Source organism: Sceloporus undulatus, chromosome 4 (genome assembly GCF_019175285.1).
Source record: "Sceloporus undulatus isolate JIND9_A2432 ecotype Alabama chromosome 4, SceUnd_v1.1, whole genome shotgun sequence".
NCBI classification, from domain to species: Eukaryota; Metazoa; Chordata; class Lepidosauria; order Squamata; family Phrynosomatidae; genus Sceloporus; species Sceloporus undulatus.
In genome coordinates this window covers 165,384,311-165,402,825 of record NC_056525.1, presented here as the reverse complement: position 1 = coordinate 165,402,825, position 18,515 = coordinate 165,384,311, and the positions used below count along the sequence as shown (strand labels likewise).

The 18,515-nt window shown below is 38.7% G+C and overlaps 1 protein-coding gene across 2 annotated transcripts in view; it reads right to left on the bottom strand.

Annotated features, from left to right (window-relative positions):
- The window catches only part of GMDS (GDP-mannose 4,6-dehydratase), a 348,578-nt gene that overhangs the window by 73,960 nt on the left and 256,103 nt on the right, over nt 1-18,515 (bottom strand). For both annotated transcript variants that reach the window (XM_042466035.1, XM_042466034.1), the window contains one exon: nt 7,236-7,332. In XM_042466035.1, coding sequence (XP_042321969.1) covers nt 7,236-7,332 — 97 coding nt within the window. The remainder of the gene's footprint in view (nt 1-7,235; nt 7,333-18,515) is intronic.

The window sequence follows — 18,515 nt, the reverse complement described above, 5'->3', positions numbered from 1 at the left end:
ACTCCTTCCTAATGTTAGGTGGCATCTCTTACAAAATTACACAACTGTACTTGTAACTAGAATCAGAGTTAGGCCACAATTTAAAATGTTGCAGACAGGCCAAAATAAAACTGCTTTGGGTCACTTTGGAGGTATGCTGTTGAAATGATGCATGTGTTCTAAGAGGCCAGAAGCTGTGCCAAAGCCATGATCCAGTTCTAAGGACTGGAACACATCTTTGGTGCAGCTTCAGGTCTCTTCAAATGTGTGTGCCATTTAAACAGCATACTTCCAAAGTGACCCGAAGCAGCTTTATTTTGGCCTGTCTGTTCGGGCCCAATATCACACTATTAAGAAAGAAGCAGCACGTAACTAGTTAACACCTGAATTGACCCAGGTTTGCTGGGCAGGTGCTGTTTCTCTTAAAAAGGTTGATTTGGTGTTACTGGAATTGATTTGTGTTCAGTGCTACTATTGGTTTGGTTAATTTTGCTTGTCTAATTTATATTATGGTTAATTTTAGTACTGGACAAATTCAGTCACATTTGGAAGAGAGGAATTTGCAGTTTTGGGAGCTGGTAAATAAGGGAACTGCTGGCTCCTGAATCTTGCAGCCCAGGATTTCAGGATCCACAGGTGGGGATAGAAGATAAATCTTTGAAACTAATTTTCCTTACCACTGGAATAGTGAGTTGTAAGGTCTGAGGTGAAACAGGAAAGCCCTCAATACTGGCATTGCCTTCCTTTGTTCTGGGTGTATTCACCTATTTCTTCAACTTGCCTGAATTCTCTCACACGTGCTCCCTCTCCATTGCAGATTTTGGTTAATCTGAGTGACTTTGGGCAAGCCACACTCTCTCAGCCTCAGAGGCTGGCAATGTCAAACTCCTTCTGAAACTTGCCATGAAAACCCCATTATCGGTTTGCCTTAGTGTTGCCATAAGTTGGAAACAACTTAAAGGTATACAAGAACAACAAAACGCTATTTAAATCAATTTCTTGTTTCACACCTCTTATTTACTCCCTGGGTACAAAAATGGTGGCCTGGGGGACAGAGAAGGGACAACAGAGAAGAAGCCTGTCTTTATCTTAGTAAGGATTTCCAAAACTTGGGCGCAGCCACTGAGTTTTTCTTTGAGCTGCACTAGAGAATTTAGTTTCCTTGAGAAGAAATAGTAGGAGAGTGTCATGGTGATTGTACATATTTGTTTCAATTATGAATATAAAAGGATAGCACACTGGACAAAAGAGATAGGCTTCTGGATTTAATACTAAATTTCCAAAGTAATCAACTACTTGAGTTCTGAAAGCCAGCATGTCTTCTTTATCTGATTAGACCTGACCCTGTGTAAACTGGCCAAAGGAAATGGCCTCCCCTTGTCCTTTGAGGAAATGATACACGGACCAAATCCCAGTTCTAGTGTGAAAAGACTGGATGGCAGACAGCCTGTTCAGCACCAAAACTGGGGTACAACTCACCAGTTGCTCCAGATTTTCTGAGAAAATTCTGTGCCCTCTGTTCCGACCCGGGGGGTTGTTTGAAATGTGTCCCACTCAGCTGCCTTGCACTTTGTTCTGACCTCAGAGTGATGTGACCAGTGGTGGCTGCCGCTGCACCGGTCAGCTGAGTGGGATGTGAGTGTGATAAGCTGTCTGGCATTGGAACGGAGGGCCTTTGCAATGGGGGAGAGTTGGGGCAGTTCTGGAGCCAGGATATTCCAGGCTGCCCTGTGCCAGTGCAGATAAGACCCCTGTTTCAAAAAGCCCTGTTCACCATCTGACTCCAAATTAATCATGAGCTGCGTTGGATTCCATGACGGGAGGAAGGAGAAAACAAATCAAATCATATTAAGTCAAGTTTAATTCTCTGACCATCACTGTCTTAAAACTTCTCATTCTGCACGTTCACTTTGAAAAGCACACTTACATGGACTTCAGAGAAATAAGGGGTTTGCATGTAATGTGAACTACTGGTTTTCTTGTTCCTTGATTATATGCCTTGAATCCCATCTTAGGATCGATCGATCAATCAATCAATCAATCTATGTAAATAGATACAGAAGATAGAAGAATTTAAAGCAAGAACAGTCAGAGGGTATTTTGTATAAAGTTTTTCAGTCATATTGCTGGGATAAACTCCTTGTTTGGATCATGCACATAAAGCTGGTCAATATTTTGCAACACTGATCAAATTCAAAGACTGTTGCTTCTTTAATAATTTAGATGATCTCAAATAATAATACTCTTATTACTAATAATACTACTTATGAATCTTTCTATTAGGAGCAGCGTAGCAGTAATATTATTTTAAAACACTATCTTAAAAGCTGCTTCAAACAGAATGACATCTAGGAAATGTATGAAGAACCTCAAATGCCTTAAGAGTTCTCTTTAAACTGCTTACTCATTTACAAATAAAAATAATTTGCTTTAAACATTGGCATGTTGATTATGATGAACTTTAAAAAAAATACCAGGTCAGTTTTAAACTGCCAAAGTAGTAACTCTGGCTGAATGGTACTGTTGAGTCTAAAGCAAGTAATGATATAAATATTTTGGCTAAGACAGTGATTCAGTTCAGAAAGACAATAAAGGTAATAATTTACTAAAGTAGTGATTTTCAGATGTTGACATAAAACTCTGGTTTGGCAAAAAGAAAGTTTATTGGGATTTTTTCTTATAGATAAGGAAGCTTTGCCCAAAGACTTAACATTGTGAATGCAATATTGTTTGTCATGGGAAAGCCTAGCCTTAAAAGTTATTCTTTCTATAACAGGATGTACAAATCTTCACTGACAATGTAGGTTACAGACAAAGCAATAGGCAAAATGACCTTTAAGCAAAAGAAACTATATTTCTTACACAACTGTTAGAAATATGTTAAGATTCACAGTCCATTTGGAATATAGCTCTAGGAAATGGGATATGTATCCAAGAAGTAAAGGAGACAGAACTGGGATTTTGTGATCAGTTTCATTATATTTTGAAGAGCCATAACTCTTCAGAAAATGAACCACCAGAAATGCTTTTGGACCTGAGGACAGCTGACTTTGGGAGAATATGATATGCCCAAAGGAGGTTTTTTTTTTTACTGGAATCTTGTGAAGTCTGGGAAATGCAGAGCTGAGTATTAAAAACCATTTTCCCCAAAGAGACTAAAAATGCAAAGCTTATTCTGGTGACGTCCAAAGAAGAAAAAGGGCAATTGAGGCCAAGTGTGGTTAAATAGGGATGTAAAGATTTATGTAAGCTATAAAGAAGAGATCAGATAAAAAAAAATCACCACCTTTTCAAAATGTAAAGGGGGCACACTGAAATTGATGGACATGAATTTCAAAATCTGAAATACTCCAAAAGCCAAAATATTTTCATGGGTGGCCCAGATAGTGAAATCTTTGCTTTCTGATGGTTCAGTGTGCACAAACATTGTTTCATGCACAAAATTATTTTAAAATATTATATAAAATTACCTTCAGTCTATGTGTATAAGGTTTATATGAAATATAAATGAATGTTGTGTTTTGACTTGGGTCCCATCACCAAGATACCTCATGATGTATGTATATGTAAATACAAGTATTCCAATTTTTTTTAAAAAAAATCCAAAATTCAAAACACTTCTGGTCCCAAATATTATAGATAAAGGAGACTCATCCTATACATCTGGTAAACAGTTTCAAAAATAAAACAATTTTGTGTTGGCTTTTATCTTTTCAAATATCATTCTGTAATCTAAATGTCATTGCAAATAAAATAAATTAATAATTTTGGCAGTATTTACAGTTGGAAACGTAGCATTTAGTTGGAAATGTAAATCTAAAGTTGGATTGAATTCTGTGCAAATTAGTATTAGTATTAGTAGTATTAGTATGCAAATTCGTATTGTAATGAACTTGCACAGTTTCTTCTTCTGCTACAAGCCATGGAGCCATAGGCCATGGAAGCCTCAATGCAGGATTCCCCCCCCCCCATTCAGATTCATGGATGGTGGTTTACACCCTTTCAAACCTATATTTGCATCTCTAAGGAAAGCTGCTATGTTTAAATACATATGATTTTCAATAAGCCCCAAGCATTAGCACATTCTGTGGCATTACTACATATTCACAACTCTGTTCTTAATGAGCCCTGTTCTTAATGATGTCTTGTGAATACATCTCTTGTAATTCAGTATGCAAACAGTCTTTTAAACATGATGTTTGAGCATCATGATTTCTTTCCTCCATTGAGTCACTTTTTCCTCCTGTCATGATGTAATCTGCAATCTAAGCAAAGGGAAAGAACTGGGGAGTTTAGCGGAAGGGGGAGGCTCATTAAAGACACCAGGAGAACAGATGTTAAATGGCACCTAGCAAGGACACCAAGTCCCTCTCAAAGTCAAGAATTAAAACACCTATCCCAATTTCTGCCCTTGTAAAACATCCCTTTTCTTTCTCTAAAATCCTTCTTTTTTTAATATAAAGCTAGCCTTCCTTCCCCCCCTTTCTTTCATCTTTATTTGATTCAGTATCACAGGCATATACAGTTTCTAAATATGCAAACCTAAACTTTATTTTATAAAAAGTAGTTTTCCAGGGCTAAATGTAGCAGGGACGTAGCCAGGATTTTGGGAAGGGGAGTGTCCAGACTAAGTGCCACCATTATAATGGGGCTTGGGCACAGCGGCATAGTGGCACACACCATTAATTGTATCTAACGGAAGGGGGAGTCCAGACTCCATGCCCGCCCCAGGCTACATCCCTGAGTGTAACCATCTGGACAGCTATCCAAGGAGGCCATTTTACACCTAATATTTGGTTCTTGGAGGGCACAAATCTCTAGATTTCCAAAGAGACTCTTTAGAAAGTGAAGGCATTTTTAGGCTTCTGTTTGGTAAATTGACACTATGTTTTGCTTTATTTGGGGAAAAGAAAATCCAGTACCGATCCTTTGCTTCGATAAACAACTCTTGCTTCTTTTTCACAGTGTGTGCTCCCTGTAATATTTTGCATTTAACTGTTTTCTCAGAAGAGTCTTAAGAGTCTTTTAAAAAAAAATTCTGCTTCATTATTGTTTCATGTTCTGCAACAGAGGCAAAATCTCATAAATCCTGAATGGTATAGGAATGTAAAGGAATATGTAGAGAATCAGTGACTGTAATATGGATGGGGCTCCATTTCACTATAGGACATTCCTCCATAATTGGGATCAGTCCATTCACTCTCGTGTGCATCTGTTTCCTGAACAGTGTGCTATCAGAAGATAAGAAATCGAGGAAAGACTTTTAATAGGTGTTTGGGGAGGGGGATGATGATATAGGTGAAGTAGGGAGAGAGAGAAATCAATTGGTGACAGGAAATGCTTAAGAAATTTGTTATTTCATGGATATTACACACTCAAGGAGAGGAGGCTTCAGTGGTGTTTTGCAGACAGAATAAACGTAAATCAATTTTGCAAAAAGATGACTCACAATACAATTCCTAGTCCTACAGTCAGTGGGTATTTTCCACCTTACATATTCTATAGTACCACAGAGAATGTGTAGTTTTCCAGATTAGGAACATCTTCAGAGGTAGTCCATTATACTTCTGCAGCCTTCTCATTTGGTGGGCTTTTGAGAAAGGCTAGCAGGAACATCTATAACCATATTAAAAGATAGATTCTTGTAACATATGTAACAGAGGTCACTGGTACCCTAAAATAGTGGGTGTGTGTGGAGGGGACTTTTGGTCCTCACCAACAGCCTCAGTGTTTCCTTGCTATTTTGGGGAAATTATTAGTACAAAAGGAGGCTTGTGAGAGGAAGGTAACTTCAGGGATGTTTCCACCTATGTATACCAGACTAATGCAGAGATACTGGTTTTCATGAATAAGGGAGTTTTATTTAGAAATGTTTAAAGATGCACACCAACACACTAAACCAATGCAACCTTAAGAACCATATCAGGTTAACAGAAAGGATGGTGTGAAAGGTTGGATAGTGAGAAATCAGGAATAAGAGAGGCTGCTAATTACCAGTCCTGAAGAGAGTGGTCCATAGAAGATGGAGAATGGCTCAGACAGTGTCTGAGGTCAACACATTGAGAGGGACATTCTTTATACACAAGGTCCATGGGCAAACTGTGAACAACTGTGAGTGCAAACTGGGTGTGACTGCATGCGAGATAACCTCATGGTTAATGCTATCCCATGGTGTAACAAAGCTTTTCCCATGATGGTTTTCCCATGGAACTGACAAAAAAGCTCCAGAATGACTGATGGCTTTAGCTTTGGCATGACAAAATATTGATAGGATTTGAGACGACCCCTGGGTAGTCAGACAAGAAAGGCAAATAGGAACATAGCCTGGGTTTGGATACTAGCTTCGCAATGGGACCCGCTTTATTTCCATTGGGAGAGGATATGCAGAGAGCACGAGGGAGGATACAGTAAGCAGCAAACCCATTTAAGCATTATTTTAGTACTATCTAGGTCTTTCACATGTCTTCCGGCCAGTGTGCTTTCTCACATGTGTAACTTCCTAGTATTCATTTTGACCTTTTAAAAACAGGCCTGACACTAAATATCAAATATGAAAATATGAAACCCCTCATCCAGTGAGGGGGGTAGAGTATGCTAACATCACTCTTTATAGTAAAGAAATATTAAACAAACAAATTACTGCCATATGGATATCTTCTTTTAATTAACTAAATTTACCTCCAGATTTATTGATCTAAAAGTAAATTTACTATTTATTTTCTTGAGATATGAAAGGAAGGATCAAAAATTAAGGATTTGTAGTGACTTTCATTCTCTCACAAACAGCAGATAGATAAAGAATAAATTAATTAAATACTGAGGTTGTAAATCCTGAAACAATTTCTGATTCCTTTTTTCTTCCCATTCAGTTCTCAACTATTACACAACAACACATTATGGTTAACAGACACAAAAATGTAGGTTTTAAATTCACATAGACATGGTAGACATTATTTCTTCTCCAGTGGTAAAACAAAAGGGGGAAAACTACTGACATCATCATTTTTGGTCAGATCAAAACTGAGCTAAATATAGCATCAAATATTGAATAATCCTGATTTCTGAGTCTCATTCCATGTTTGTTTGCTTAGGCTAATGTGTGGGTATAAGTGACTTGGTGACTATTTAGAGAGACTGGAAATTGGCAGTGGGATAAGCAATTAGAACCTTTTGCAAACAACTGCCCAAATGCAACAATTTGATGACTGACTGTCTGGATCATTCATTTGCAAAGCTGTAAGAATGCCTCTGCTTACCACTTCAGTTGGCCTGTAGTATTTATGATTAACCGTCACATGGATCTTGCCAGTTTCTTTGCATCTACCTACTTCATTTTCATTCTTGCCTTCCCACCTGTAAACACAACAAACATTTAATCACTTCATAATGACTTTACTGGGCTTCTGATTCTAAGACAAAAAGCCTGGTGTTTGAAACAAGGCTGGAGTCGACAGGGAAATGTACACACATGAACCACATGAGAAAAGGCAGAAATGTGACCAGCCTGGAAGTACAATGGGCTCATTTGTTTCATGTTTTGATGTGCAGCTTTAGTGGGACTAAAAACACTTATGTACTAGAGCCTATTTCATCAGATACACGATTTGCTATCTTTGATTCGCATATAGATAAGCATTCTTGTAATGTTATTTGTGTGTGTGTGTTGTGTTATCTCTGTATCTTTATCTGCCAAATTAGGAGCTAAGTGGGCACGAGTCCATGAAAGATTATACCACAATAGATCTGTTAGTCCTTATGGTGCCACAAGTATCTGTGGTTTTAGTGCTACTAACTGATTTAGCTATCTTTTTGGAATTTTAGCCTGTTTGTTTGAAATATGGTAAAAACATGTTACAATGTAAAATGACAATGAAGAATACAATCTTAAAATATAAAACACAATATAGACAGGATAAAAAGCCTATATGCTCATTATCATTTGGAATGAGATCTAAAGTAAAGATGTTAATGTTAAAAATAATTCTATTCTTTGAGCCTGATCAATGTCAAAAGCACAAGCACTTTGCAATCTACTGAAAAAGAACACTTAAGTAATCACTTTGAACATCTTTCTGATAAGCCAGATACCTAATTATGTTCTATTTTCATTATATTGCCTTTTCCTCTATCATAATACTAAGGCTAACTATTTTTAAACAAGCTTTCTGGTTTTTGTTGTTTTGTTGTTTTTTTTAGTATGGCCTGCTTTGTTTTGTCCACTATTACACTAGCTAAATACTTCCTAGAATATTTCTTAAAAGCCACATGCTGGCTTCACAAGGGGGAAAAATGACTCTGTATGGCAGACCAGCATATGGTGCATTCATGCAATTACTCCTGCTTACAACTTGTCCCTTTTAAAAATATTGAAATGGAACAAAGGAGGTGAGTAGACCTCATGTCCATGGGGTGAACTGCAACCAAAATGAGCAAATGGTGTGCATATGTTTGCATCAGGCTGAAATTTTCTATCCCACACAGGCTTAAATGCAGAGGGTCCTATGCATATCTGGTCTTTCTGAGTACTTTTTGAAACATCAAACATTCCCACCCTCAACCATATGCCTTGCAGGCCCAGAAACAAGAGACTAACTCTTGGGAAGGGATGAATTTTACTGAAGATCCTAATCTGGACATTTTTGCTTAACAACAACTACTCATTTTTCATAAACTTTAAAAATAATGAGTGATCCATGATAATGTGTTGTTGCTGAACATACATATAAAATTATAGCTGCATACCTACAAACATTTCAGTAATCTAAACAAAATGCAGTTATAGTGGAAGATCAACTTTCACACCAGCATGCAGGGGAATTGGCGATATTGATAAGCATATCCCATAATCCACACAAACAGGAGCTTAACAGCTAGTTAGTATAATGGCTGGAATATTTGTTATTTTTATATACCATAATTTTGATTCCTTCTTGCTTTATGCAGATTCTGGGAGAAGAGAGAAAGGAAAGCCATAGTTGTTGTCTATGCTGTAACTGATCTGGACATCAATTAAATAATAGTTGTTGTCTAGCAATATGCTGTAATTAAGTATAATCGACTGGGAACCTGAAGAACTGTGAACAGAAGTCAAAGACATAAGTAAGGATGAATGCAAGAAAACATTAACAGTGGGCTTGTTAGTAACCACCAAGTCCCTTGCATTTCAATGAGTCTACTCTAACAGGGACTAACCACGGATTTGGCCAATAAATATTAGTCACTCAAGTCCCTAGGGTAATGTAATAGAGAGTCTTTTTAAGGATTTAGTGAAGTACCATGTTAATGATAGGATATTCCACAGCTATTTTGAAACAAACAGGGGTTCAACTCTGTAAGAATGAAATCCATTCAGGAAATGGACAAGAAGAAATGGGGTGGCTTTCATACTAAGGAAAGATATAGCTAGAGCAGTCAAAGGATACAATGCAAAGTCAGACAGCTTCAGGGTAAACCTATAAACATCACAGTAGTCCAGGTATATGCACCAACCACAGATGCAGATGAAGAGGAAATTGAGAGATTCTATGATGCAGTCCAGGAAGCAATTGACAACATGCCATCATAAGATTTCAAGCTAATCATTGGAGGCTTGAATGCTAAAGTTGGCAACAAAGAAGAATCAAAAACAGTAAGAAGATTTGGATTAGGAACAAGAAATAAAGAGAAGTGGAATAAATAAGAAGTGAAGTGAAATCTGCAATAAAGGAAATGGGAAAAAATAAATCACTGGGAACAGTTCAGTTGAACTGATACAGTGCCTACAGGCAGATGCAACTACAGTACTAACTGAAATATGCCCACATATATGGAAAACAAAGCTGTGGTCAACAGACTGGAAACACTTGATATACATACCAATTCTCAGGAAAGGAGATACAAAAGATTGCAGCAACTATAGGACAATAGCACAAATCTCACATGCAAGCAAAATGATGCTCAAAATTCAGCAGCATAGACTCCAACCATACATGGAAAGAGAAATTCCAGAGGTGCAAGCAGGATTAAGAAAAGGAAAGGGCAGTAGGGACCACATTGCAAACATTTGATGGCTAATGGAGCACACCCAAAGAATTAAAAAAAAGAAAAGAATCAGCATGTGTTGCATAGACTACAGCAAAGCGTTTCCTTGCATTAGGGCATGAAAAGCTATGGAAAGCAATCAAAGACATGGGGTGCCACTAGACCTGACAGTCCTGATGAGGAATCTGTACCAAGGATAAGAGACCACCGTTAGAACAGAATTAGGGGAAACAGAGTGGTTTCCAATAGGCGAAGGGGTCAGGCAAGGCTGAATCCTATCAACCTACTTGTTTAACTTATATGCTGAAAACATCATAAGAATAGCAGAATTAGAATCAGAACATTAACAACCTAAGATATGCGGACGGCACCATAATATTAGTGGAAGACATTCAGAAATTGGAGCAGTTAATAAAGAAGTTCAAAGATGAAAGTACAAAGGCAAGTCTAATGTTGAGTTTAAAGAAAACAAACATGATGACCACAGAAGAAATACACAAATTCAATCTAGACAATGAGGAAATTGAAACAGTTAAAGAATTCCCATATCTAAGATCAAACATTGACCAGAATGGAGACTGCAGTCAAGAAATAAGAAGACTAGGAATGGAAAGGGTGGCTATGAAAGAACTGGAAAAGATACTGAAGAGCAAAGACATACTACTGAGCACTAAAGTCAGAATCATTCAAGCCATTGTATTCCCAATTACCATGTGACAGCTGGACAGTGAAGGAAGCAGACAGAAAGAAAATCAACTCATTCAAAATGTGGTGCTGGAAAAGAGAACTCAGGATACCATAAACAACCATTTTTGCGATTTTGTCCCCTATGCTTTTTAACATCTACATGAAACCGCTGGGAGAGATCATCCGGAGACACGGGGCGCGGTGTTATCAGTACGCTGATGACACCCAAATAATTTTCTCTGTGTCTCCGACTGATGCAGTAACTAAGGATGGCATCTCTCCTCTAGATGCCTGTCTGGCGTCAGTAATGGGCTGGATGAGGGAAAACAAACTCAGTGTGAATCCAGGGAAAACGGAAGTACTGGCGATTGGTTCCCCGGTCCCGGGTGGTGAAATTTGTCATCCGATCCTGAACGGGGTCACGCTCCCCTTGAAGGACTCGGTGCGCAGTCTGGGGGTATTCCTTGACTCGTCGCTCCAGCTGACTTCGCAGGTGGATGCGACGGTTAGGAGTGCTTGTTATCAGCTTCGGCTGATACGCCAGCTGCGCCCCTACCTGGATCGTCGGCACCTTGAAACTGTTGTACATGCTTTGGTAACCTCTCGTTTGGATTTCTGCAATGCGCTCTACATGGGGCAACCCTTGTACCAAACCCGGAAGCTACAGTTGGTGCAGAACATGGCAGCCAGATTGGTCACTGGTAGTTCCAGGACAGACCATATAACTCCTATTTTAAAAGATCTTCACTGGCTGCCTGGTCGCTTCCGAGCTCAATACAAGGTGTTGGTTTTGACCTATAAAGCCCTAAATGGCTTGGGCCCAGGGTACTTAGAGGACCGCCTCTCCCCATACAATCCGCCCCGCACACTCAGATCATCTGGGACAAATCTGTTAGAGGTCCCTAAATTTCATCTGGTAAGGACCTCACAGAGGGCTTTTACTGTTGTTGCCCCTTCACTGTGGAATGAGCTTCCCATAGAGCTCCGCTCCTCTGCATCACTAGTTTCTTTCAAGAAACAATTAAAAACATATTTATTTCAGCTGGCTTTTTCACTTTAGCTAATTGTGTTCTTCTTTTTGTTCTGCCCCTTGCTCTCTGTTTTTTGACCCCACATTCTGTAAAAATTGTCGCTTATTTAGCCCGATGAATGTGATATGTTTCATTTCTTATTTCGTTTCATGTTTCATTTCCTGTTTATATCCCCTAGTAATGTCTTTTTAAATTTTTATATACTGATGTTTTAACTGTATTTTTGTAAGCCGCTTTGATCACTTTCGTGGAAAGGCGGGATAGAAATAAAGATTATTATTATTATTATTATTAACCAAGAAGACAAGCAAATAGGTCCTGGAGCAGATCAAGCCAGAAATCTCCCTAGAAGCCAAGATGATCAAGTTTTGGCCACATAATGAGAAGGCACCATTCACTAGAAAAAACAATAATGCTAGGAAAGGCAGAGGGCAGAAGAAAGAGAGGAAGACCACAAACCAGATGGATAGACTCAATCAGGGGAGTTATGGGCAAGGGCTTCCAGGATCTAGGCAGTGGAAGATAGGGATTCGTGGAGATGTCTCATCCACAGGATAGCCATGAGTCAGAACGGACTCAAGGGCAGTTAACAACAACAAAGAATGAAAATATCTGGGGGTGGGAGAGTATTCAGTGCTTACGTTTTGTCTGCATTTCTGCTCAGAGTGTGTTGAAAGAGCAGATGGACCCTCTCTACAGGAGTCCTGATCTCCGGCAGAGATAACCCAAACTTGGAAGATTACTACAAAAAGTGGGATAAAAGCTTCACAGGGGAAAATGAGAATATTTATAGAAAATTGGGGATAAGATGGTTTTAAACAGAGACCTATCTAAAGAAAATCAGGCTTGTTGTCAAGCATTCACATTAAAAGGCGATTTTAATTGTTTAAAGCAGAAGGAATGCAACAGAATACTATACATACACTTTAAGAATAAAAACAGTTACTCTACAGCTGTCTCATAAATCCCTTTGGGACCATTTCTCATTTTGAGAGAACTAAACATAATGATTTAAGACTGCTCTTTTCAAATCGCTGCCTAGTTTTTGAAAACATTTTCAGATCGGTTCATTATTTCTATGTGTTGTACATTTCATCCTTTCATTATTCTAAACAGAGATAATCATAAAAAGCAGAGAAACCTTACCAAAAGGTTTTAGTTTCTTCCTCATAAATCTTTTTTTGCCCCTCGAATCAACTTTCAGTATGGACACTAGAGCTGATAACAATTTTGAATATGCTTGTGCTTTAAATACTTTTTATACCATATATATTTCATTACACAATGTACAGTACACACTCTGGTGGAAAAGTAATGCAATCAAGTATTTGAAATAAAAAACACCCTTCATGATTATAATGAGGTACAGCTTACATAGGAAGCAATTTTTCAGGCTAGTTAAGTTTGTCACCAATTATCAACCAGATTAGCCACTTCACTGGAGCTTGCCCAGTGCACACATAACAGAATATTAACGTGTGTGATAGAGTTTTGCATGGGCTTTTTAATCGCGCGTGCATGCACACACACAAACACAAAGGTCTTGAATTTGAAAAGAACCCACATGCTAATGTATCCTTCCTCCCTTCCTCCTTCCTTTCCTTCCTTGTTAATGTTCAGAGATTCTTAATTGCTCTGCAAAGGACCAAAATAGAAGCCCATTTTAAAAAGCTTGCTTATTCTTCTGCTCAGCTCAGCTCCTAATAACAAGAAGATAAGCACATATGATGACCATTTCCCAGACCAATGATAAATTCATGGATCTGTTTAAAAATAAAAAGGTAAACATTCCCAGTTCTTTCCACCATCTTATTACACTTTTGATATAAAGTGGACAGCAACCACATGCAATCCAAAATTTAGGGCTAAATACAATGGTTGGGTGGCACAAGATCCACAGCACTAGTGGAAATGAACATCCAGAGTTAGCATAATGGAAGAATTTAGTGCCTTTAGTACTGACATGTGTACCCTGTCTTTTTGCCCAGTGGTGTGATCCAGGGTAGGTTTGCTAGTGGTGTTTTTCACTTGGTTAGCACCACATATAAAAGCCTTAGTTCCAAAGGAAAAAATGGCCAAATAATAAATATCTTATCTATTTAACCAGAGCCCCTTTCATATTATATAACTATAGTACTTTGATTTCACTGGTTGCATTCTATAGCATTCAAGAGTTTGTAGTTTGGCGAAACCAAGCTCAGTGGCTGAGAATTCTGAATGCCTCTCCCTAAAGTGTAAATCCCAGGATTCCCCTAGATGTTCTCATGGCAGTTAAAAATGAATCACAGGCCTTGTGTCTAAACTGGCCAGGATACTCCGCCCTGTTTCCTGGTGGCCTAGCCACCATCCTGTGAAAACAGAGAGCTTTGGATCTTCTGGTGCAGGACATGCCGAATGTCATCCAGATGACCTAGACTAGAACCGGGGTTTGGGTAATGCATTGCCTGAAATGTGCGACGGCATAGGAGGAGGCCTTTTGATCCATGCAGACAAGGCCACAGTGTTATGATTTGTTTACTCTGGGAGACAGTGACTGGCCCAAATTAACCCAAGCTATTTCATGACTAAGTGAGGGTCACCCAAGATTTGGTCCATAATCTCAGTGTAAAGTGGTATTTTATTATGGTTTACATGCCATACTCTTTATTCCATGGTCAGACCCGGTCTTTAACTGAAGCTTGGCAAATCGTGTGCAGGCTGGCATTGTTGACTTCATTTTAGAATTAACTATAATATTTGCACTATTAAGCATAATTGACCAAGAACCAGAAGAGCTTTGGTCTGAAGCCAAGAACATAATAAAAGAAGAATGCAGACAGACACTTTAAATGGACAAAAAGAAGGAGAAGAAAAATGGATAACAGATAAAACATTACAAGCAATAAAAGAATCATGAATGCAACAGTACAACGGCTAGTGCGTAAAGGTAAAGAAAACTACTACAATGAGCAGTGCGGAGAAATAATAACAAAAAGGGGAGAATGAGAGACCTATTCCACAAGATCAGGGAAATCAAAGGAAAGTTCAAACCAAGGACTGGGACACTTCTATGACAATAAAAATAACACAATTTAAGATCAGGAAGGAATAAAAAGACGATGGATGCAATACACAGAAGAGCTATATAAAAGAGATGACAGAATTAAGGACACATGGAACGAAGAGCCATATGAAGATCAACCTCAAATTCTAAAAAATAAGGTAGAAGCTGCAATAAGAGAAATGGCGAAAAACAAGTCACTAGGAACAGATGATATTCCAATTGAGCTGGTGCAATCCACATTGACAGAGTCAACTATAGTGCTAACTGACACATGTCAACAGCTATGGAAAACAAAACAATGGCCAACAGACTGGAAATGATCACTATACATTCCCATCCATAAAAAAGGAGACACAAAAGACTGCAGCAACTATAGAACCATAGCACTAATCTCCCATGCAAGCAAAATTATGCTCAAAATTCTGCAATACAGTATAGACTCCAACCATACATGGAGAGAGAAATCCCAAAGGTCCAATTGAGGTTAAGAAAAGAAAGAGGCACCAGGGATCACGTCGCAAATATATGATGGCTAATGGAGTGCACCAGGGAGTTCCAAAAGAAAATCAGCATGTGCTTTATAGACTATAGCAAAGCCTTCAACTGCATAGATCATGAAAGGCTATGGAACGCCCTTAAAGACATGGGAGTGCCAACACATCTGATAATCTTGATGAGGAATCTGTACTCAGGACAAGAGGCTACTGTCAGAACAGCACACAAAAAAACAGAATGGTTCCCAATTGGAAAAGGGGTCAGACAAGGCTGCATCTTATTATTCTACCTGTTCAACTGATGTGCACAACATATTGTAAGAAAAGTAGGCCTGGACAAAGAAGAAGGAGGAGTGAAAATAGGAGGAAGGAATATCAACAATCCGAGATTCACAGATGACACCATAATACTAGCAGAAAACCTCAAAGACCTGGAACAACTACTAAGAAAGATCAAAATAGAAAGTGCAAAAGTAGGTCTATTGTTGAACATAAAGAAAACAAAAATAATTACCACAGACAACTTACACGAATTTGAATTAAACAAAGAAGAAATAGAAATAGTAAAATAATTCTCATACTTGGGATCAAACACTGATAGAAATGGAGAATGCAGCCAGGAAATAAGAGGAAGATTGTGAATGGGAAGGACAGCTATGAAAGAACTAGAGAAGATCCTAACATGCAAGGATATACAGTAGGCACTTGGTATACGCTGAGGATGTGTTCCGGACCCCCCCCCCCCCCCCTCCCCCCTTCTTCCTTCCTTCCTTCCCTCCCTCCCTCGTTCCTTCCTGGCCCTCTCCCTGTCTCCTTCCTTGCTTGCTTAATTGCTTCCTCCTTGGCGGCTTCTGCCCCGGCTTGGCTGTGGGGATGGAGTCTGCTGGGCCTGGGAGAGGCCTTATGCAGGGTTGAGTTCCTCTGGGAGTTGGAGTTTGTTGTGGGGTCCAGAGCTCTGCTCCGCTCTGGAACCCACAATCAACTCCCAGAATTCCATAGCCTTGAGCCAGAAAAGAGTTAAAGTGCAGCATCCTGGCACAAGGCTTTGGAATTCTGGGAGTTGGAGTTTGTTGTGGGGTCCAGAGATTTGCTCCGCTCTGGGCCCACAACGAACTCCAAGTCCCAGAATTCCATAGCCTATAGCCAGAAAAGAGCCAGGATGCTGTGCTTGTTTAAAAGAGGTAAGAATAAGTGGCATTATTTTTAAACAGAGTTACTTCCAAGCTCTGGTTCTTATAAAGAAAGTTTGGCAATGTTCAACAGGGATGGAACATGTGACAAGTAGTCTGCTTTTCTATAAATACTCAAAGCACCTCAGACAAAAACTATGTGAAATTACTCTGAAGAACAGAATAATCATGCCACTTTCAGGATAAAATGTGTCAATATCAATGCTTCAAGCAAAGCATACTTCTCCTGCAAATCTTCATGCAGAATTCTATATATATATTTTACAAAGAATTCATAAATCTTTCCATTATTGGATAGGTTCCCCTACCCTTTTCCCAGTAATCTGCTAAGAACTCATTGCTGCAGTGGTTTGCGGCTATCTGTACAATCCTGCTCTGATTTAATAAGATTAATGACAGAAAATTAGTCAAGACAAGTGTTTGCCTGTTTGGTTTATGCTGCTGGAGTTCAAATTAGAGAATGGAAGTGTTCTCCCATCATATTGCTTAATTAGTAGTAGGCAGAGGAAAAAGGTAAAGAAAAAAGGAGCACTGGTTATAGGGAGAAAATATTTGTAGCTCAAAGGCCTTCCTGTCAATGCAAGGAACTGAATTAGCATCACTTTGAGTCTTATCATGCCAAAATTTCCCTTGGCAATAACACGGTTAAAGGAAAAGCAAAATTAAAATTAATTTCAAAAACGAAGTAGACAAAAATTGTTACATTTTACTTGCCAAAATAGGCTTTTCTTCATTGTTTGAAACCAATAATGGAACTGAAGCATTGCTGTATTTGAATTATAAAAACAAGACTGTCTGCTACCACCCAGAGGACCTTTTTGGCAACCGCTCCCAGATTATGGAATGGCCTGACGGATGACATCCATCGCATAACTACCTTAAGCAGCTTGAAAAAAGCTGTGAAGACGGATCTCTTCTGGCAGGCCTTTCTTGAATATATACCCGGCCACCAAAAAGAGAAAATGTAACTTGCTGGACCCTGATTTCTTGCTGCAGTTACTGTTGATTGTTGTTTAATATTTTAAATTATGTTTTATATTGTAATCTGTTTAATTGTATATTAAGGGTGGGTGGGATTGGGGATGTGGAATAGTATATTTTAATGCTGTAAGCCACTCCAGTTGCATTGTGCAGAGGGGCGGGATAAAAATAATTTTTTTATTATTATTTTATAATTATAAGTCATAACTGCTAATTTTAATGCTGACTAAACCTCAGTGCTTCCACAGCTTTACAAAGTAATGGATTTATTATAAAAACAAATTAAATGATGTTTATTAACCAACCTTCATTCTTGCAGGATTTCAGTTGAAGTGACAAATAATGTGATACAGCTCAAAGCATCTTGAGCAAACACTACGCTGGGGACTCTAGTACTATATGGACAAGCAATAGACTTGTATGATCTCCACTCTCCACTTTTCCTCAATTATAGGTGTAAGGAAGGGATGGGATTCTTTCATTTCATTCTCAATTAACTATGCTTTCTCATGCTGTGGTTAGCCTTACCTATGGTATAATAAAGTGAGACAGCTTCTCACCATGATTAATGACCCAGGATTGTCTCAATCAATCAATCAACATTCACTCTAATCACAGTTCCTCTGCTCAAGCATAAGAAGAAACTGTGCATATCTACTCATGGCTGCACCAGAGAGGAAAGGAGGGGTGAAATAACACAGAACACAAACTCATGCATGAATGTTAAACTATGGTTAAGCATGATGTGTGAATTAAGATTGCAGTCTAGAGTTATGCTGCTGAACACTTTTGGAAAATATTCATTTCTGGAATAAAAATTCACTTTCCACTATATTCCCCATCTCCAAATTTGACATCTACTTTAGATCACACTTGGAAAACAATTTCTTTCTGTTTACCTGCTAAAAGCTATAGTAATATGGTATGCCACAGTGCACCCATCTATAACTAAATTTGTTAGGCTTTGATTGCTAATTCTAAGGTCCAAAGCACATTGCAGAAATAATCCAGTTTGAGACTGCTTTATCTGCCCTGGGAACTGTAGAAATAATCCAGTTTGAGACTGCTTTATCTGCCCTGGGAACTGTAG